Source organism: Nesoenas mayeri (assembly GCF_963082525.1).
Source record: "Nesoenas mayeri genome assembly, chromosome: 12".
Taxonomy (NCBI): Eukaryota; Metazoa; Chordata; class Aves; order Columbiformes; family Columbidae; genus Nesoenas; species Nesoenas mayeri.
In genome coordinates, this window is record NC_137547.1 from 8,099,792 (window position 1) to 8,120,532 (window position 20,741).

Sequence of the window (20,741 nt, forward strand, 5' to 3'; positions counted from 1 at the left end):
GCCCTCAGAAAAGGCAATCTGATATAAATAGCGATTTACAAAGAATACAAAAATAGAAGGAGCGTGCGGTGCCCGCGGCGGGGGGGCCGGGACCTGTAGTGCTTGTGTGCAAGTCCCAGCCCCAGGCTGGGGGCTGGCACCCCCAGCACCCCATGGCCCCGGGCCAGCACAGCCCCTGAGAAGCAGAAAGACGTGCAGCAGAAGTTGGCTGAGGGTAACGGAGCCTCAGCCGGGAGGGGGCCCTGGGGGTCCTGCTTGCACCACAGCCAGGGCGCCCCCAGCACCCCGAGGTGAGGGAGCTGCCCCCCCACGGAGACGAAAAGTAAAAAAAGCGAAAGTGCATCAGTCTACACATCCTGCCCCAAACCTGCAGGGGCCTGCGAACCCCCGGCAGCAGGGGCTGGACCTGCACAGCAGCTCCCGGACAGGGGGGCCCAGGCTGCAGGGGGGCCATGGGGTCAGCACAGCTTTGAGGGGGCCCCCCGGTTAGGCCCAGGCAGCCCCAGCCCCTCTGCCCAGCATAGCAGAGACTCAACTTCAGTTTTCTGGCTTTGGGAGGTTTGTGGGGTCACTGCCACACCCTGCCCTGCTGGCAGTGAGGGGGGGATCAACCCCTTTTGTACCCCTGAGTGTCCCCAGTAAGACAAGTGTGTGTGTCCCAGCCTAAAGTGGGGCAAGAGGACCCCGTGCTGCAGCAATGGGGGCTCCAGCCCATGCAGGGACAATGTGACCCCTCAGGGGGAGCCCCAAGGCAGGGGAGGCTCCCCCAGCACAGTGCAGGGAGCACCGGGGAGTCCCCCAGGCGGGAGAGGGGGGGGCAGGGGTGAGGGCGGGCTGGCCCCGCTCCAAGGCACAGGCGGTGAGATCAGCGATGGCTTCAGGCCCGGGGGGATTAAAGCTGGTGTCTGTGCCCGGGGGGCACTGGGGGGCTGGGAGTGCTGCCATGTAGCTGGAGGGGCTCCCCCCAGGCAGCCGTCCTGCCACAGCCCTGGTGGCTCTCGGGGCGGCGAGTCCCGGCCCCAGCAAGGCACTGGTGGGGCAGGAGGGCTGGGGGTCCTTCCACTTTCACTGGCTGGTTTGTGACGGGGGGGGCAGGCAGGGACCACCTACGCCAGCAGCCCCATGCGAGTGACTTTGGCCGAGAGGAAGGTGTGCAGGACAAAGACGATGGGCTTGGGGCAGGAGTGCAGGTCCAGTGCCTGGGGGGAAATGGAGAGCGCTGTCAGCATCCCACTGGCACACCAAACCCCATGGGGGGCACTCACAGCTGAGACTGGGAGCTCCCACCAGCGGTACCCGGTGGGCGGGGGATCAAGGCAGCCGGGATGCTGCAGGGATGGGGGAAGCAGGAGCCAGCCCTGCAGGAAGCCCCCCCGAGTCAGGAGGTGAGCCCGGCTGCCCCTCCTCACCAGCTCCCCCTCGGGGCCCCCGAAGTCCAGGTAGAGGGTCCTGATGCCGTCATCCGCCGACATCTTCAGCCTCTCGTAGGGGTAGCGGAAGAGGATGGCACTGCCGCCTGGCTCCTCCCGGCTGATGGTGAAGCCGCCCTCGTAGTGGAGGCAGAGCTGCACCCCCTGCCCCGCTAGTGTGCAGCCTGCGGCACCAGCACCCTCAGCCCCCGGCACCAGCAGCTGCAGCCCCCTGCCCCTGACATCCCCAAGGCAGAGGTCCCCCCGAGCTGCCCGGGTCCTGTTGCACCCAGAGCCCTGGGGGGAAAGGGGGAGCCCCAGGGTCCCCTCTGCTGCACTCACCCACTGTCACCTCCTTGATGAGCTCGGCAGCAGCGTGGCAGCCCTGGACGAGGACCCGTGTCCAGCAGGAGAGGTCCCGGTGGGTCTCCACACGAAACACGTGCATCTCCACGCCCTGGCGAGAGCCTGTCCGCGTGGCGAACGTCAGCTCCGAGCCCAGGGTGGGCGAGCGGTGGCCTGAGCCTGAGTGGACGAGCCTGGGGGCGAAACAGAAGAAGGGGGAGGTCAGGAGTGCAGCAGCAGCAGCAGCAGCAGCAGCAGCAGCAGCAGCACCACCCCACCCCTTGCCCATCAATATTTCAGGGTCTACCCCTGGCTCTGGCAAGAGCCAAGGCACAAGTAGAAGGGCTGGATGTGGCCAAGGGGGGCCTGTCCCTGGGGACACAGGGACAGATCCAGCCCCCCAGCCCACCTGGTTGCCACCAGCGGGTAGCTGTGGCAGGGGGAGGCCCAGGCGTCCCGGGTCCAGGGCACGGCATCATACAGCAGCAGGTCCTTCTCTGTCACTGCCATCAGCACTGGCCGCCACTGCTGCCGCCCGCCGTCCAGACGTGCCTTGAAGAGACGGTGCAGGGCACCAGGGGTGGTAGAGAGATGGTGAGGGGCACTGGGGGTGGTGGCACTCGCTGCTGCCCAGCACCTCACTCCTGTGCCCACAGCCAGGGTGGCCCCACACCAGTGACTTCACATTGCCGGGCTTGTGGCAGTGACCATGTAAAGCCACACACGGTGCTACTGAGAGCAGCCACCCTGGAGCCTGGAGCCGAGCTCATGGTGGGGCCCAGGCAGGCTGCGGCTGTCGGGCAGTGAATTGGCAGAAAAACAAGCGGGTGATGAGCATCTCCGGCTGGGAAATCCCCACGAGAGAGGGGGCCGAGGACACAGCAGCGTCGCCTTTGCCAGGGCACAGCTGGCTGGGGCAGGGGATGGCGGCTGAGCACGGTGCCCCGGTCAGTGTCAGGACTCCCTGGCAGCAACCGCAGCCCCACCAGCACTGTCCCTGGGGATGACACCAGGCAGCGCCCGTTCCCAGAACAGCACTTTTGTCACATCCCAGGCACTGCGACATCCCCAGCAACGCGTACCTGCTCGGCCAGCCAGGCGATGTGCTTCACCTCCCGGCTGCCGGCCGCAGCCCCGCCGGCACCCAGCATGGCGTTGAGCTCAGCCAGGACCTGAGGCAGCAGCGCGGTGATGTTGGCGTGCAGCGCGGTGAACCAGGAGTGGGCCGTGGCCGTGTCCTTGCAGCGCAGGATCAGCGTGTTCCTGCTGTCCGGCGAGTGCAGCTCGATCAGCCTGCCAGGGGACGTGGCGCTGGTGGGGCCAGGGCAGTGGTGCCCGTGCCCAGCCTGGCAAACTGGATGTGCTGGTTTGGGGCTCCAGACGTGCTGGGGAGCTGGTGGCACAGCCCAGTGCCAGCAGGCAAAGGTGGGGGATTTGCAGGGCCCTCCTTGCTGTAGGCAGGGGATGCTGCCAGCCCCATGGGGGAGGCACAGTCCTGGCCCCGGCCAAACTCCACGGACTTTCCTTTCCCAGCTCAGGGAGGAAAACAGGAGGTGACGGCCATGGTGAGAGGCAGCCCCGGCCTGGGGGCTCCACGGAGTCCCACCGAGCAGCAACTAGCGGGCTGGGGGTGCGGGGGTCACTCACCTGTTCTCCAGGTCGGGCATGCTGAGGTTCCTGGCAGCGAAGCACATCTTGAGTGGGATCACCTTGCGGTCGCGGGGGCCCTGGTGCTGGGGGGAGCCCGAGTCCTCGCTGCTGCTCAGGCTGGGTGACTGCGGGGGGGCCCCCTCCCATGGCAGGTCTGACACCAGCGAGGGCTTCTTGATGTAGGGAGTCACCTCCCGCATGAACTTCACTGTGGGGAGCAGGGGGGCAGGTTAGGGCTCGGCAGGGCTTCTGCACCCCCAAGCCACAGTCCCGCACCCTGAGGATGCTCAGACCACCAGGGTGTCTTGTCCTCCCCCAGCATGCACAGGCACAGGGTCTTGTCCAGCCCTGGGGAGTTATGAGACCTCCCCAGCACCACCAGCACAGCCCGTGAGTTGAACTCACCCCCCAGCCCATGCTGCAGGCAGAGGACAGAGAGGGGACAGGGGACACCCTGCCATCCCCCCCAGGAGTGTTGCAGCCCTGGGGAGGGGACAGGGCCCAGAGGGTCCCACCCTGCCCTGAGACGGAGATGTCCCAAGGACAGGCACTGGCAGCTCGTCCCCAGCACCGGCGCAGGCATAGGAAGGTGACATGGCGCAGGACAATGGGCCGGGCAGGAGGTCACCCCACAGCCCATCCTGACCCGCCCCAGGCCCGCGCTGCCAGCACAGCACACGCCAAGTTTCCAGCGCCGTGGGCGCCGCCGGTGTGATGACCACAGGCTGCCGCTCGCGCCTGCCAGCAGCCTCGGCAGGAGGAGGAGGGTTTGCAGCCAGGACATCCCGGCTCCACGCTCCTCTCCAGGCTGGGCAGGAAGGAAGGAGCCACCGGCTCCCACTCCCCCCGGACTGCGGCTCCCCCGGCACCACCCAGTGCAGCCCCAGCGAGGCGCCAGCACCCCGCAGCCCCCCAGCTCTGAGCAGGACGCTCAGAGCCTGGCTCAGCCAGCCCACGTGCCACCACGGCCACACCAGTGCCAGCTGCCACGCTCAGGGAACACCACCACAGTCACCATGTCAGGGAGCACCCACCGAGCCGCTGGCTGGAGCGGGGACGAGGCCAGGGGAGCAGCCAGCACTGATGGCAGCCAGAGCCCCTGCCCGCCCCAGCTCCCCGGCCAGCACACACGCCAGGGGAGCAGGCCAAGCCGGCCAACCTGCCAGAGCTTTGCCAGAGGGGGAATGACAGTGGTGACAGGGACCAGGTCAGGTTCTCAGATGGTCATTCTGCTGCCCGACACCCCAGCCCTGCAGGCAGGCACCTCTGTGCAGGCAGGAGATGTGGGCAGGATGGGGAGTGGGCAGGATGGGGAGTGGGCAGGCAGACCAGCCCCCGCCAGATCTGCTGAGCCGAGCAGCGCACCAGGGACGTGCTGCCACGAGGTGCTTGTCCTTGCTGTGGGCAGCAAACGAGTTAATATTAGCCTCCCGCCGTGCTGATCCCGGGATTACCGCCTTCCCCGCGCACCCCTAATCCTGCAGCCGGGCCAGGCAGGGCAGACAGTGCTGCTGGCAGGGGCGGCAGCTCCCGCCGTGGGGCCACTCGGCAGCTGTTTGCCAGATGTGGGCAGCTGCCTCCGGCACCAGCTGGGAGCCCAGCACCCTCCAGCCAGCCCCTGGCAGGGCTCCAGCACATGGTGCTGTGACCCTCCGATGCCAGTGCCAACCTCCACCAGGGGACAGCCACCACCTCCTCAAGAGCTGGGCTTGCCGGGAGGGCAAGAGGGTAAGGAGGCAGCCGATGGCGTGGGAGCCTGAGCCCTGTGACAGGAGCTGCCAGAGGAGCATGGGCTTGGCAGGGCTGGTGGTGCTCAGCAGCGGCTGGGACCAGCAGGCAACTGCTGCTGGCTGCACCAGCTCGGCCGCCACAGGGAGAGACCTGGCACGAGCAGATGTGGGGATGGCAGCACAGCCAGCTCCCTGCTTGTGGGGGGACATAGCTGCAGCACATGTGGGACTGTGGAGCCCCCCGTGCCAGTGGGCACAAAACTGGCACCAGGATGGCAGCACCTGCACTCACCTCTGCTGCTGCTGGTGAGCCAGCGGCCGGCACACACCACCCCGGCACACACCACCCCGGCACAGCTGCTCTCGCCCGCCTACGTGTTCACCACAAAGGAAGCCCGGCAGCTGCCTGCACCCCTGCCTGGCCTGCTGCAGGACGGCTGCTCTGCCTGCACAGCAACGCCGGGTCAGCGCCGGCCTCGCTGGGCTGAGCCCCTGTGCACCGCCCGGGCAGCACTGCTCCGTCATCAGGGCTAGAGCCCCCTCCTGCCACCGGCACCCGGAGAGAAACACGGAAGAAAACACCAAGAGGTTTCCCCACAGTTGCACACGGGTCGGTTCTTGCTGTCGTGCTTCCCCATCGCCAGCGCTCACCAGCCCGTGTGCTGCCGGCCAGAGGTTCTGCCCGCAGCCTCCCCACAGATGCGGAAGGGCTCCCTTCCCCCTGCCTGTCAGGGCTCAACGGATGTCTCTGGGCACACCGGGAGGAAGGTGCCCGGTGCAGGTCCCTGCAGCCAAACACAGCGCCCAGCACAGGGGCTGTCAGCCCCATGGGTGGAGGGCTGGGGCTCCCATGCACCATGGGCAGCCCAAGGCCCCAGCAAAGCCCCGGAATCTGCCCAGGAGTTCAGATGGTTGCACCTCCAGGGGCTGGCAAAGAGAAACAGGGCAGGACGTGGGGCCGAGCTCTCCCAGCTCATCTCCAGGGCCCACGGATGCCAGCCAGCCCATCCTGCCACAGCCGCAGCCCCAGCGGGACGGGACGGGAAGGGGCGGCAGCTGCGGTGCCCGTGCCTGTGGCGGAAGCAAGGGACAAATGCTGCGGTGCTGGAGCTCCTGTGGGACAGGATCAAACGGCTGAACAGCGCAAGGCAGGATGGAGGAAGGACACGGGAGAAGATGGTGAATCCGGCACAGAGTCCTGCCAGGACTCTCGCTGCCTGCGATGGTGGCCCTGACCTGCTGGGTGTTTAAACACCAAACCCAATGCCATAACTCCACCTCGTCCCCTGCAGTCCCCAGTCACAGCCAAGCTGCACAGAGCTATCCTGTGCTGAGTATGGCTGTGCCAGAGTCACCTCAGCACCCTTGTGCCAGGAGCAGGTGGGTGAGCGGGAGCGCCCATCACCGGCTCCAGCCCAGCCTAGCCAGGCACAGCTGCATCCGTGGAGCAGCCCCACACACCAGAAGACAGGCAGCCTCACTGGGACAGAAGGACAGTGTGTGTGGTACCACGGACATGCGTGGGCCACCCTGACCCTCAGCACGGGGGACTCATGTCCTCCTGGCTGCCCAAGGCGCAGCGCCCCACAGCACCAGCCCCGTGCCCTGTGCCACCGGGCATGGCAGGTCCTGCCCGAGCTTGTCAGGCAGCTGGAAACAGGTTGGGCAGGAGCCGGTGGCTTCGCTGGGCCAGCCTCAAGCCAGCTGCACCACGGGCATAGAACCCACGGGGACAGGGGCAGATCCCAAACCCACACCCCAGAGAGCCACTGCCTTCCCTGAGGACACGGAGGGGGCAAAAGCAGACACACTCGGGGGTCTGTTCCCAAAGAGGTGGGACACCACAGCCAGGGGACTCCCGCTCTGTCCCAGGGGACACAGCCTGCAGAGATGGCCCATCCTGGTCCCCAGCTGGGAGGGGTCCCTGTCTCACTACAAGCAGGAGCACCCTGGCCAGGGAGGGGACACTGCTGTCCCTGTCCCTGTGCCAGGTGAGGGCACACCGAAATCCAGCACTGGGATAGGGAGTTTTGGGGGAATAAACACACACATACTGTGTCCTAGGTGGGGAGAGTGGGGTCCTGCAACCGGAAAAGGGGACCAAGAAGGGGTCCGGAAGCCCGGTGACAGCGGCAGGGGGGTGTCGCGGGAGCCGGTAGTAGGGCTGGGGGACACCCGGAGAGGATAGAGGGAGCACCGGGGCTCCGGGGGTGGGGTTAGTCGGTACCTTCGAGGATGACCTCCTTCCCGGCTCGCTTCAGCGCCTGGACGGCTTGATCGTGGGTGGCATCCCGGAGATCGACGCCGTTAACGGCAAGGATGGCGTCGCCCAACCGGAGCGCCCCGCTCCGTTCCGCCGCCAGCCCCGGGAAGATACGCGAGATGAGCACCGGCATACGGTTCTCCCGACCTCCCTTGATGCTTATACCGAGCCCTCCCGCCTCCGCCTTCACCACCCGCACTCTCCGCACGCAACCGGGCGCCGCCTCCGCGTTGCCGTTCACCACGCCGTTCACCGCCGCCGCTTCGCCGCCGCCGCCTCCTCCTCCTCCTCCACCTCCTCCTCCCGGTTCCGCCGTCAGACTCAGCGCTTCGCCGCTCAACTCCGCCGCCACCCGCACCCAGCGCTCCCGGAGCAGCAGCTCTAACAGCCCCGTTTTGCACGCCCGGGTCCACACGGCCATGCCGCTGCCGCCGCCGCCGCCGCGTACCGGGAGAAGGGGCGGGGCCTGGGAGGGAGGGGGCGTGGACATCGGGGCCACGCCCCCGCCCGCATGGCGCGCTGCGGTAGGCTCCGCGTTGTGAATGAGGCGGGGGCTGGGACGCTCCGCCCCTCCCTCCGGCGCGACCAATCGCAGCAGCGGCGGCCGACGGCCGCCGCTGCTGCGATTGGTCGCGCCGGAGGGAGGGGCCATGAAGCCCCACCCCACGCGTTGTTTCCCGCCCCGCTCTCCATTTCCCGGGCTCTGCCTGAAATCCCGTTTGGCAAAGCTGCGCTCCCCGCCTTATTTCTAGGGGACTAGACCCCGGATTTTCCCCTTTCCCCTCCTTTGGGGTGCGGAGGGAAGGAAAACACGGGGAACCCCCAAATTCTGCTCTCTCAAGGCACAGGGGTCCCAGTCCCACCAGGAAGCCCACAAGCACAAACTGGAAATGGGGTACTGGTGTTACTGGAAGGGCTGGAGGAGAAGGTGCTGCTGCAGAGCTGTATGTGTTGAGAGAGGCGGTTTGGCGGGGGAACCCCACGACACTCAGTCTGTCTGTCCAGAGCCCAGCTCCCTCTGGGATGGGAGGCATGGGAGTCCCCTGCCCAACGGAGAGGCCTGGTGCTCACCGACCGCCCCAGCTGCTGGAGAAGCCCAAAGCAGGACCTGACGCTGCCCGGCAAAGCAGTCAGCAAGCAGGAGATCCAGGGTGTCACCTTGTTCCCGCAGCCCCGGGATGGGGAACCCTACGAGATGCCACATCCTCGTGTATAGGCCAGTGGCAACCTGACCTGCTGTCTAATACCAGGGAGCCCCACCGCACAAGGATGAGCCCTGAGCCTGCAGCCGTACAGAACAGCGGGGTTTATTCCTACAGCACCCTCCGAAACCTACACACACAGCTTCTGCAGCCAGAGTAGCTGGTTCTGCTCTCAGGTGCCGAATTTCTTCTGTTGGACGGGCAGGGGCAGCTGGGTCTTGATGTCCATGACGGGCCGCTCCACCACCACCAGGCAGTTCTCATCCAGCAGATCCGCAAAGAGCAGGGGCTGCGGGCAGGGAGGGCAGGGGATGAGCGTGTGGCGCTGGCTCCCTCCACCCAGCAGCCAGCTCTGGCTTAGCGGTAACCAGAGCCCACAAGATCGCAGCCAACGGCTGCACTGTGACAGTGTGGCACAGCTCTGCTGCTCAGGTGCCTGGCACTGGGAGCAACTGGGCACAGGAGCAGGTGGGGCTGCGAGGAGCAAGGGCACAGAGCTCCCCCCAGACCCTGTTTCTCACCACGGCATGTGCCCAGAGACACCATCACCCACCTGGAACTTCTTGCAGATCTTGAAGGCGTGGAGCTGCCGCTGCCGGGCCGTCTCCGGGAGCTGCTTCAGGGTGCTCTGGTTCAGCAGAAGGGCACTGTTGTCCGGCAAGGGCTGCCAGGAAAGCACATAGAACATATCAGTGCCACCTGGACCACTGCCAGCTCAGTGCCACAGGGACAGGAACAGCTAGAATGGGCAGGGGACACACCCTGGGCACAAACCCAGCCCTCCCAACAAGGCACACAGACTCACCAGGGACTTGTCGAGGACACAAAACATGTAGACGTCGTGGAGCAGGATGTGCGAGGGGTTCTTGGGGTTGAAGGTGATGTGGGTGATGTGTGTGTCCCTCTCCAGCCACAGCCTGTGCAGCCCGCAGTTCTGCACCATGCGGCTCCAGGCCGTGTACTGCTGCTCAGGGATGCTGAACTCGAACAGCTGCAGAGGTGGGAGAGGGGGTGGCTGATGAGATTGGGTCCTCCCCGGCATCATTACAAGCCAGGCAATGCGACCAGGGAGCCCCGAGGCCAGGGAGAGCCGTGGGGAAGGGACTGGGGCCACACAGGCTTCAACCGGGATTGCTCCTACCTGCTGGTCCGCATAGGCAATGACAAGGTTGTTGGTGACAGGGTGGATGGTGAGGGCTGTCACCGCGCAACTGTAGGTGGGCACTGTGCAGTAATGCTGAAGGGCAGGAGGGGACAGAACTGTGACAGGAGCAACCAGTACCACCTCTGATCCCCCTTCCCTCACACCCTCCAGCCCTGCTCTGGGATCGCAGCAATGCCCCAGGGAGGGGTCCGAGGCGCCGAGCCCACCCTCCCCAGCCCTGTGGCAGGAGGGCAGAGGGGTTGCTCCCAAAGCCCCCACCCCTACCTTGAAGCACTTCAGGCTGTAGATGTGGATCGCCCAGTCCCCGCCCACCGCGGCCACCCAGCGCCCATCTGCACTCACTGCCAGTAGGTAAACGGCCTCGGGGGTCTCTGTGGAACATCCACCAGCTGTAACGGCTGCTCAGCCCTGCCACGAGCCCCACATCCCCCAGGAACATCCAGACCCAGGTCCCCCCACTGATCGGGGTGTCCCGGCTCCTCCACACGTGCCAGTCCACAAGGGTGGCACAGACATGGGGTTGGGGCTGCCAAGGGGCAGGACCCACATGCCCTGGGGCAGGATCGGGGGGACAGGCTCAGCCCTGCACACCCCCCTGCACCTGCAGGGGGGTGAGGACTCAGAGCTCAGGGACCCCCAGCACCTCCCAGCTTGAACCTGATGGCGGGTGCAGCGTGTGCAGGTGTTTGCAGCCCCCTGGCTCCAGCAACTGGAGGATGTGGATGGAGCCTTGAGCAGAGGCGACGAAGAGGCTGCCCGAGTCAGCGGCGAACTGGAGCTGGTAGGCTGGGAGGAGCAGTTTGGGGACTTTGGGGACCTTGAGGGGGAGAAGCAGCGCTGGCAGCCACCTACTGCTGCCACAGTCGCTCCCTGTGAGCAATGCTGGTCATGCCAGCCCCTCACAGCCACCCACCAGCCCTCCCAGCCGTGGGGCGGCCCCTCACCCTCCTCACCTTCGCAATACTGACGCTGTCACCCTCGTACCGCAGGCGGTAGAGGTGGAAGCGGGAGGCAGTGGAGTAGGCGATCCAGCTGCCGCACGGTGAGACACAGCTGCAGTAGATGTGCTCTGGCCCCTGGAACACAGAGTGGCTGAGTGGGGCTGTGAGACCTCCCGGTAGTGCAGCACACACAGCTCAGTCATCGGAGGGAGAGTGGGGGCTGCCCTGACCCCTCCGGGACCGCCCTCAGCCCGGCTCAACCCTACCTTACTCTTGAGCTGCACGAGGTGCTCAGGCATGCTGCGCAAGGGAAGGACCTCACCATCCTTTCCTGGGGTGACAAAAGTCATGCGGCTCATCAGTGGCAGTGGGGAAACCTCATGGGTCCCGTCAAGCAGCTGGGGATCCCAAGGAGCAGCACAGACCCTTGCCCAACCTTCCCAAGGCTGAATGACCCAGGCCTGGCCCAGCTCCACTGAACCATGGGCTCAGCCACACGCTGGCCGTGCAGCTGCTGCCTGGGCACACACTGCGCTGGGAAATGCGGGGCTGTGGGGAGGATGGGGCCAGGGTGAACCCACCCCACACTGCCCTGCAGCAGGACAGGTTGTGCCCGAAATCCTGCAGGCAGTGCGGGTCGGGCGGTGAGACTCACCGGTCTTGTCGGTGGAGCCAAGTCTCCAGAGCTCCAGGTGCTGGGTGAACTGGAAGAGGAGCAGCCGAGCTTTCCTGGCGCAGGAGACGAGGCGTCGCTGCATACAGAAATGGGCAGAACCGTTGTGAACCCACAGCCCACGAGACAGGGCTGGGCCCAAACCAAAATGCCCTGGGGTGCCAGAGACTCCCGAGTGGGGAAAAGAAGGACTTGGGTACTGTGGGATGGGAGCCTGGAGATGGAGACCCAGCAGGACCAGTGAGACGAGCCTGCCAACATCCCACCCCTCGCCTGCTCCACAGCAGGAGTCTCCAGACATGCCAGGGCCAGGGAGGGGACCCGGCAGGGCAGGGAGGGCCAGTCTTCTCTCGCAGGACAAGCCAGCCCTGCCAGCCTGCCTTGCCAGCCACGAGTGCCCCCAGAGTGGCACTCACATGGGGGAAGGTGAATTTGCGGAGCGCTGCCTCGTAGCCCTTCTTCTGCACCTTCTCCATCAGCGAGCGGATCACCAGCTGCGCATCCAGGCCTGGAGCCAAGCAGAGCTCAGCCAAACTGGTACCAGGGGGAACCCCGTGCCCTTCCCGTGCCCGCGGCCGGCCCTACCCCCGGAGATGAGAGCAGTCCCGCTGTGCACCACGGCTCGCACGTCGTGGGTGTGATGCTGGAAGGGCTTCGTCCGCACCCAGCGCTTCTCCAGGCTGCCCACCCGCACCGGCAGCAGCTGGAGCTGGTAAGTGGCCCCGGTGGAGGTGCCCACAATGATGCTGTCCTCCTTCTGGTGACAGAAATGGGGACGGGGTTTGTGGGCACTGACTAGGAAGAAGGAAGGGGCAGCACTGGGAGGCAGGAGAGACCATCAGCCGCGCTCCCAGCCCTGCTCCTGCCCAAGTGCCTCTGGCCCTGCACACAGCAGCCCAGATGGGCCCCCAGCTGCCTGGGTGGGCCGGGGGGCTCAGGGGACTTACTTACCTCTGACACAGCCAGCGAGAGGGCAGAGGAGGTGCTGACAGTGTGGGACTCCACCAGCGTCCCCCGCTGCCAGTCCCAGAACTGCACCCTCCCAAAGGAGTCAGAGGTGACAATAGTGCTGCTGGCGAGGAAGACGACGCTCCAGATGACGCACTCGCGCTGCACCTTCTGCACGTGGTAGTTCACCATGATCCGCTGCACCGTTTGGCCTGGGATGGGGGAAGCATGGTTGTGGGTGGCAAGGGGACCCCCCAAGGCACGGGGTCAGCCGATGCTGAGGGTCCCCAGGGCAGGGGACAGGCCAGGCACACCCCTTGGGGTGCAAGGTACCTGAACAGACGTCGAGCACACGGAGGATGTCAATGGAGCCAGCTGCTATATGAGAGTCTGACGGGTGCCAGGAGAGACAGAGGATGCGGCCTGCGGGGAGGGACACTCCAGATGTGCCCATTCACCAGGACAGACAGCACGGATGGACCAGAAGGACAGAGGGACGCTGCCACCACAGCACCGAGCCCTCCCGGACTCACCTTTCCGCCTGTCCAGGTTCCGCTCAAACTGGATGCCCCCAGGCACGACTTGGAAGAGTTTAATGGAACCATCCTCACAGCCGATCTGCCGGAGCGCGGGGGTCAGCCCCGGGGAGGCGGGGGTCCCTCTCCCCCCGCTGCCCCAGCTCAGAGCCGGGAGAGCCCCCGGTCCGGTGACTCACCGCCAGCCGGGTGCCGCTGCCATTGGCCGCCATGCTCCAGACGGGCCCTCCGCCGCCGTCCACCGAGCAGGATGTGCTCAGCCGCGCCAGGTCGTACTCGGTGACAGCCCCACCGAGCCCAGCCCCGAACAGCCGGCCGGCCCCCGCCCAGCACAGCGCTTCCACCGGCCGGGCATCGTGCCCGGGGATCACCTGCCGAGGGAGAGATGCCCATTACCCACCGCCCGGCCCCGTGCTACCCGGTACGGCTCGGTACAGCCTAGTAGGGCACGGTGTGACCCGGTACCGCTCAGTACGGTTCCGTACGGCTCGGTACGCTCCGGTAAGGCTCGGCAGAGCTCCGCACGGCCCGGTCCAACCCGGTCCGGCCCCCTCACCTTCTCCTGGAAATAGTTGGCGGCGAAGTTGTAGATCTCGACGGTGCCGTCGGTGCGGGCCAGGGCCAGGCGGGCGGAGCGGGGCTGCCAGGCCAGGCAGCGCACCCCGGCCGGCACCAGCCCGAAGAAACGCACCCGGTGCACCTCGAACTCCCCCATCCCGGTCCGGGTCCCGGTCCCGGTCCCGGTCCCGCCCCGCGCTGCCCCCACGTGCGCGCGGCGCTCCCGGAACCGGAGGTCCGCGCGCAGGGGAGGAGGGGGCGCGGCCGGAAGCGGAAGTAGCGGCGCGGCGGGAGATTCGGGCGCTGCCGGTGGCGGCTCCGGCCCGGGCGCGGTGCGGGAGCGGAACGCGGGGCCGGAACGGGGCTCGGGGAGCGGCCCGCGCTGGGGGCGGGAGGGGCCCGGCACGCGGAGTGACTCGGCCGGCCCGGCCCGGCCCCGCAGCCCCGAGGCCGCTGGAGGGCACCAGCGCCCGCGGCTCCGCGGCGGCGGCGGCCCGGGGCGGGCTACGGGGCCGCGGGGGATCCCGGGCATAGCGGGGATTGCAGGGCTGGGGGGCGTCTGGGTATGGGGGGGCTGTAGGCCCCGGGGTCAGGGAGTCTGGGCATGGGGGCGCTGCGGGGCCGGGACGGGCAGCTGGTTGCAGTGAGCCCGGTGGTGCCGGAGGCGGCCCGGGGCACAGGGACTGGGAGATCCCCCCGCAGCGGGGCCTCCCCTGTGCCCTCCGCGCTGACTGTGTCTGTGCCACTGCTTTGCAGGCCCGGAGCATGGTGCAGATCGTCATCTCCAGGTGAGGCCACCGCGGGCCATGCACCCCGGAGGAGGGCTGATCCCTGCCCGGGGTGCTGATCTCGGCCCCGGGGGAGGGCTGATCCCTGCCCGGGGTGCTGATCTCGGCCCCGGGGGAGGGCTGATCCCTGCCCGGGGTGCTGATCTCGGCCCCGGGGGAGGCCTGATCCCTGCCCGGGGTGCTGATCTCGGCCCCGGGGAAGGGCTGATCCCTGCCCAGGGGAGCTGGAGCCGCTGGTGCAGCCGCCTCTCTCCCCGCAGCGGCGGTGCCGGCGGGCTGGCACAGTGGGTGCTGCTGGAGCTGCAGGGCGAGGTGGAGCCCCGGCAGAGCGGGGGGCTGGCAGGGAGCGTCCTGGGAGACCTGCACTACACCCACCAGGTCAGGCAGCCCCTGCCGGGTGTGCCGCCACAGCCTGGCAGCCCTCACCCTTTGCCATCACCCTTTGTCCTCACCCTCCATCTCTGCTTTTTGTCCCCAGGGCATTCCCGTGCTCATCGTGGGCCACCACATCCTCTACGGGAAGGTGGTGCAGCTGGAGAAGCCGTTTGCCGTCCTGGTGAAGCAGGGAGTCGGCGAGTCCCAGCCCGCAGGGCCGCACGCCCGCTACACCGTCACCGCCCTCATCAAAACCAAGCTCCTCTTCAAAACCCGCCCCAAGCCCATCATCACCAATGTGCCCAAGAAAGTGTGAGATCCCACATCTGGGCTCCCAGAGCCCTTCCCGGATCACTTGTCCTCCCCTTAATGACTCTGTGTCTCAGAACAGCTGACCTCCAGGGTGCAAACTCAGCTGCTGTCCTAGGCGAGATGGATCCTGAGGGGCAGGAGCCTCCTCCGAGTCCTACCCTGTCCCCACACTCCACCCTTTCTCTGTGCAAGTGTTTATTTTGACAAATCCATCAGGATATAAAAACCAGACTTTTCCAACACATGAAAAAAAAAACTACCCCGCAGATTAAAAAATAAATAGATTTACAAACAATTTGCGATCAGTATGAGTACCAAAGAGCTACAAAAGTCTTTCTAAAAAACCTTGTATTAAATTAAACAAAAACGCCATCTAAATGCTCAGTTGTAGAAAGGTTTTTCTTTTATAAGCCCTGAAAAAAGAGGGCACAGGGGAGGGGAAAGGGACAAGGCAGGGCTGTGGATTGGCCAGAGGGTCACTGTGACCCCTTCGGGGCCTCGGTGACCCTCTAGCCAACCCACAGCCCCGGTGTCCCCCGTTTCTGCATGCCGGGGTCTTTGGCAAAGCTGAAGGGAGGTTCTGCCCTCCTGGGGCAGCTGGACCCCCCTGGAAGGGGCTGGGGGATCCTTGAGGGTCCCTGTGAGTACGTGCCCGCACATACAGCAGCCATGGGGCAGAGGCGGCACCAGCCAGCGGTGCCGGCACCATGTGGGGCTGTTTTGCCATAGCACCGTGGGAATGGGGAACACGAGATCCCCGAGAAAGCACCAAAGGGTGGAGGACGGAGCCGCGGCAGGGGGGTGGGGGAGCCCGGCCAGCAGCGCTCCGCACACCAGGACGCTCGGTTCAGCACCGGGGGGACACTGCTGTCTCCCCCTCAGCACCGGGGCTGTGCCCAGGCTGGTGACGGGCAGCCCCGGCTCAGCCTCACCCCGGCTTTGTACAGAAAACCGAAAATAATAATAATTAAAAAAACAACTGAAAACAGAATAAAAAAGCGAGACAATGAAAAACGCAGGTGCACTCAGCACTGCCCAGCACCGGATGGCTCAGTGCTGGCTGCGCCAAGGCTGGTGGCAGGAGGTGACGGGTGGTGGTCACCCTGTTCCCATCCCTGTGGCCACCCCGGCGCTGCCCATGGTCACACCTCGGCGAAGGCCAGCCCGCACTGCTCCTGGCGCTTGCCACAGCGCCGGGCCACTATGGCCAGGTAGAGGGCAAGCAGGGCCACCCAGTAGCAGGCGTAGAGGATGGCACCTGCCACCAGGAAGGCCACCTCGGTCTCGCTGAACAGGTCCTGGCTGCAGGCGGTGTAGGCCAGGCCACCCAGCAGCACGGCCACCCACACCGACACCGGCAGCAGCCCCACCGCGTTCACCACCAGCGTCCGGCGCCCCGAGGTGCCCCAGCCCGACTTGTTGATGGTGGCGATGGCGAAGATCTTGGCGGGCAGGAGGCTGGACATGTAGAGGAGGGCATAGAGGGACATGAAGATCATCTCGGCGTTGCCGCGCAGGAAGCAGGCATAGGTGGCCTTGATGACGCCCACCAGCTGCACTGTCAGCAGGAACAGGAGGATGTTCCAGACGCGGCCACGGTAGAAGAGCTGGATGACCGTGGCGATGAGGAAGAAGGGGAAGAAGCCGGTCACCACCGACTCGTAGGTCATCCAGAGGTGATGCTTGTGGAACCACAGCGCGTTGTAGAGCCACTCGCGGAAGTAGGACTTGCTCCAGCGGGTCTGCTGGTTGAGCCAGCGCAGGTAGCGGGTGGGCGTCTCCGTCAGGCACTTGGAACGAGCCGTGTACTTGGTCTGGTAGCCCAGGCTGAGCACGCGGTTGGTGAGGTGCCGGTCGTCCCCGAAGCTGCACTTGCTGCCCAGGAAGGTCTGGTGGTACCAGTCCTCGAGGAAGTGCTGCAGCAGTGCGTTGCGGTACATGCCCAGGGGCCCGCTGATGCACTGCACGCACCCAAAGTACGACTGGCAGGCGCGCTCCACGTTGAAGGCCATCCAGTACCGCACGCTGCTCAGGAACGACAGCCACGAGTCGTATTTGTTCAGGATCTGGGGAGGGCACAGACGTGAGCCCCGGTGCCGCTGCAACCCCCCAGCACTGCCGCGTCCCCCCGGCACCCACTCTCATGACTGCAATACCTGGACGTCGCCACCAACGCCACCAACGCGGGGGTCTGCCTCCAGGATGCGGAGCATCTCCGCAGTACAGGCGGGGTCCAGCACCGTGTCTGAGTCACACACCTGAGGGGCAGAGGGAATGTCAAGCCCCACTCCCGCCGCCCACGCGCGCCCAGCAGACAGCCCAGCCCACAGCCGGGCAAGCCCGAGCCACGGCCGGCGAGACCAGGCAGAGCCCGGAGCCCGGCAGGCGGTGGCAGAGAGCGCAGCACCCGCGGTACCCGGTCACTGCTGCCCCGGGCCAGCCGCCCGCTGGCAGTGCCATGGGTCCTGCCCCGGCCACCACCCCGCACCCACACGCAGGAACCTGGCACCCTGTGTGGTGCCACACGGGTGACATGAGCCTGGGGCACGTCCTGCCTGCACCGCAGGGGATGCTCTGAGGAGGCGATGTGGAACCCTTGCAGGCAGCAGTGCAGGCAGGGCTGACCCCTCTGGCCACCCTGGTGACACTTCGCCAGCCCAGTGCTGGTGGTTCTGCAGCCAGTGCACAGGCCAAATCCAGCACCAGCAGCTGCTCCTGTCCCTCCCGCAGCCCCCCTGCCTGGCTGTGCATCCCCTGCCCAGCTGTGCACCTCCTGCCCACATCCCCCTGCCCGCCTGGTCCATGCAGCCACCTGGATGTAGTCCACGGAGTCTCCAAGTGCCCGGAAGGCCGTGTACATCACCTCCCGCTTCCCGCCCCACTTCTGGAGGATGCAGGAGTAGGTGTTGCCGCGCACCAGCGCCTGGACGCGGGCCAGCCCTTCCTGCAGCCCGGCCTCCGTCTCCCCCTCGCCCCACGTGTGGAAGTTACTCTTCCAGATGTAGCTGCCCGAGTGCTCGGAGCCCATCACATCGTGGAAGATGTCCAGCATGTAGGTGTCGTCAGGGCCGTTCCCGTCCACCACCATCACCACTTTGAGGTCAGGGAAGGCGATGCGCTTGACGGAGCGCAGGCACTTCTTCAGGTAGTCGGGATCCTCCTGGTAGGCGGCGATGCAGAGGGCCACTGAGCGCCCCGGCCGCACCGGCCGCCCCTCGCCCCGCATGCGCCGGTGCTCCAGGAAGGCGAAGAGGCTCTGGATGAAGAGGTGCAGCCCCAGGATGGCCCCATAGAGCCCAAAGGAGAGGTAGTGCTTCTCCGTGTGGATGAACTGGTAGCCCGTGACGTAAGCGGCGAGGATGCCCCCCAGCACCGCCAAGGCGAAAAGGCTGGTCCCGACGATGCGCAGGGCCGTGGAGAGGCTCCCTGGCATCTGGGAGAGTGGGCAGCGTCAGGGCAGAGCCGAGGGGACAGCCCATGGCACCACCCACTGCCTGGATCCCCAGGAGGGGAGGGCAGGGGGACACCACTTGGCTGCTGCCCCGTGGCTGCCTTATCCCTCAGCAGGCACCACATTTGGGGTCAGACATTCCCGGTGCCTCCATGGGGGCAGGAGAGGTGTGGGAGTCCCGAGCATCCCACTAAGCACCCAAAGCCCCGTCCAGCCGAGCGGGGACGTGGCCAATCCCGGGACCCCGGTGACAGCCGGGCTGTGGAGCTGGAGGACAGGGAAGGGCAAAGGGACACTGGGGACCCTGACCCGGGGTGTCCCCAGGGCAGAGAACCTGTCTGGGCACGGCCGCCCCAGTGCCTGCGGCAGGACCCCGGTCCCCGACCCCACTGCAGGACGGAGACCGGGGACGGGCAGCGCGGGCAGCGGGGACTGCAGAGCCGCACAGCGGGCACGGCCGGGAGCGGACAGGGCGCTGCGGGCAGGGGGTGCGGGCAGGTGAGGGGGTGCAGGCGGGGGGGCGGCACGAACACGTGAGGGGTGCGGGCAGGGCGCAGAGTCACGGGCAGCACCAGCCCAGGGACCCCCGCGGCACCGGCAGCGCCCCCCGGGCAGCCCCTGCCCCTCCCCGGGCCCCGCAGCCCCCGGTGCCGGTGCCGGTTCCGCGCTCCCGGTGCGGCCGCGGCCGGTTCCGCGAGGGCGGGGGCGCTCCGAGCCGGTACCGCGGGGCCGGGAGGGAGAAGGAGGGACCTGGAGCGGGACTCACCGTGGTGGTGCCGGTGTCGCCGCTCGCCCCGGCCGCCGCCGCCGCCGCCGCTGTGCGCCCGGCCCGGCCCGCGCGGCCCCTTTATACGGCGGCGGGGCCGGCACCGCCCGCAGCCCGCGGGGGCCCCGCCCGGCACCGGCACCGCCGGCACCGCCACCAGCCCCGGCACCGGCAACACCTGGCACTGGCCCCAGCCCCGCACTGCGGGAGCGATGGTCGGCCCCGGCGGCCCCGGCATCCCCATCCCCCGGCACCGGCATCCTCCCGCGCGGCAGTGGGCGCCACCGGCACCGCCCCGGGGACCCGCCGCGGCTCATCGGCCGGGGCAGCGCTGGGCCACCCAGGGCCACCTCAGGGTCCCCGGGGACACCCCCGGGGACACTCTGTCTCTCCTATCCCCCTGCCCCACTCCCGAGGCTTCTCTCATGACACCCATGTGTAACCTACATGTCACCTCCGGGTGCCACCGTGTCTCCTCCACTGCTGTGAGCCACCTGGGGATGCCCAGTGTCCCCCCACTGTGTCACTCTGTCCCCATGGCTTCTGGGTCCCAGGGCAGGACCAGGGCCACCCTGGGGACAGCAACCCTGTGCTGGTCACACAAAATGTCCCTGTGCTGGGCTGATGACAGGGGACAACCAGCTCTGGGAGGGACCACGTTGAGTCCAGAGGAGGTGCAGCCTCAGCTTTGGGCTCAAATCCAGCACTTTCAGGTTCCTCACTCTTGCTGGGCTGGGAGAAGAGTGATGTTGGGATTAGGCCTGGACCCCCCAGTTCCAGGAGCTGGGGAGGGGGGAATCTCTTCAGCAGGACCCCCCAGCCAGGCAGGTCCCCTTGGCTGATCCCCCAGAACTGCGGTGACGCCGCTGGCAACTCCCCACCGCAGGTGACAGAACCGCACTCAGCGATGGTGCTCAGAAACTTGTGAGCCTGTGGATGGTGGGCATGGGACAGGGACACCTGGCGTGGTTGTGCCAGTGGTGCTGCTGCGGTGCTGCTGGGCACATGTGGTGCCCCTGTGGCTGCAGGGACCCGGCTGTGGAAATGAGTGGGACAGGGGCAGTGTGTCCTCACTCCACAGCCCTCCCAGTGTCCCCCAGCAGGGACCTAACCCCAGGGCTGCCCCATGGCCCCTTACCTCTCGTTGTGCTGGCAGCTACCAGGCACCTGTCCTTGCTGCCGGCCACGGGAGTGCTGCCCAAGGTGGAAACCAACCTCCCTCCTCCAGTACTGCCACCTCCTTGCTCTCCATGGCAAGAGGGATGGCCCGTGCCTGGCCAGCGGCATCAAAAGAGACTTTTCATTCAAGAACGGTCTTCTGCCACTCGCAGCAGGCCCTGGGGAGGCACCGCTGGTACTGCAGCATCCTGGCACGTGCCCATGGCAGCAGCGTGGGCTGGTGCTCCAGCTGCCCCAGCACACCCGGCCCAGCGGCACAGCACAGTATGGCACAGCACAGTATGGCACAGCACGGTGAGGTGTGGGCCTGGCCCAAGTGGCTCCGCTGGGCATGGAGACACAGCCGGGCACCCCCAGCCTGGTAGGAAAGGGCGTGCTTGGCCCCTCATACCATCCAGTACCCGGGGCTGTGTACAGTGGGGCTGCTCAGCAAGGGAGCTCTGGTGTGAT

The 20,741-nt window shown here is 66.7% G+C and overlaps 4 protein-coding genes across 4 annotated transcripts; 1 reads left to right on the top strand and 3 right to left on the bottom strand.

Moving 5' to 3' along the window:
• Window positions 1-816: 816 nt before the first annotated feature.
• On the bottom strand, window positions 817-7,836 carry SNTB2 (syntrophin beta 2). Its single transcript, XM_080352249.1, has 7 exons — window positions 7,362-7,836; window positions 3,402-3,612; window positions 2,837-3,047; window positions 2,164-2,306; window positions 1,752-1,948; window positions 1,410-1,594; window positions 817-1,199 (listed from the first exon to the last, which is right to left on the bottom strand). Exons 1-7 carry the CDS (start codon window positions 7,816-7,818, stop codon window positions 1,107-1,109), a joined length of 1,497 nt encoding a protein of 498 aa, XP_080208375.1. The 5' UTR covers window positions 7,819-7,836; the 3' UTR covers window positions 817-1,106.
• Window positions 7,837-8,705: 869 nt separating this feature from the next.
• UTP4 (UTP4 small subunit processome component) lies at window positions 8,706-13,654 on the bottom strand. Its single transcript, XM_080351675.1, has 16 exons — window positions 13,419-13,654; window positions 13,042-13,233; window positions 12,860-12,944; window positions 12,660-12,749; window positions 12,330-12,538; window positions 11,964-12,135; window positions 11,795-11,886; window positions 11,361-11,457; window positions 10,972-11,036; window positions 10,718-10,840; window positions 10,422-10,581; window positions 10,029-10,135; window positions 9,741-9,836; window positions 9,405-9,590; window positions 9,153-9,263; window positions 8,706-8,888 (listed from the first exon to the last, which is right to left on the bottom strand). The coding sequence occupies exons 1-16, from the start codon at window positions 13,575-13,577 to the stop codon at window positions 8,772-8,774; spliced, it is 2,061 nt and encodes a 686-aa protein (XP_080207801.1). The 5' UTR covers window positions 13,578-13,654; the 3' UTR covers window positions 8,706-8,771.
• A 531-nt stretch (window positions 13,655-14,185) lies between these two features.
• CHTF8 (chromosome transmission fidelity factor 8) lies at window positions 14,186-14,899 on the top strand (the record flags this gene model as incomplete). The annotated part of the gene is made up of 3 exons (XM_080351761.1): window positions 14,186-14,208; window positions 14,469-14,586; window positions 14,687-14,899. 3 exons carry the CDS (start codon window positions 14,186-14,188, stop codon window positions 14,897-14,899), a joined length of 354 nt encoding a protein of 117 aa, XP_080207887.1.
• A 691-nt stretch (window positions 14,900-15,590) lies between these two features.
• Window positions 15,591-18,328, bottom strand: HAS3 (hyaluronan synthase 3; the record flags this gene model as incomplete). The annotated part of the gene is made up of 3 exons (XM_080351877.1): window positions 15,591-16,961; window positions 17,052-17,153; window positions 17,708-18,328. The coding sequence occupies 3 exons, from the start codon at window positions 18,326-18,328 to the stop codon at window positions 16,038-16,040; spliced, it is 1,647 nt and encodes a 548-aa protein (XP_080208003.1). The 3' UTR covers window positions 15,591-16,037.
• Between the last annotated feature and the right edge of the window lie 2,413 nt (window positions 18,329-20,741).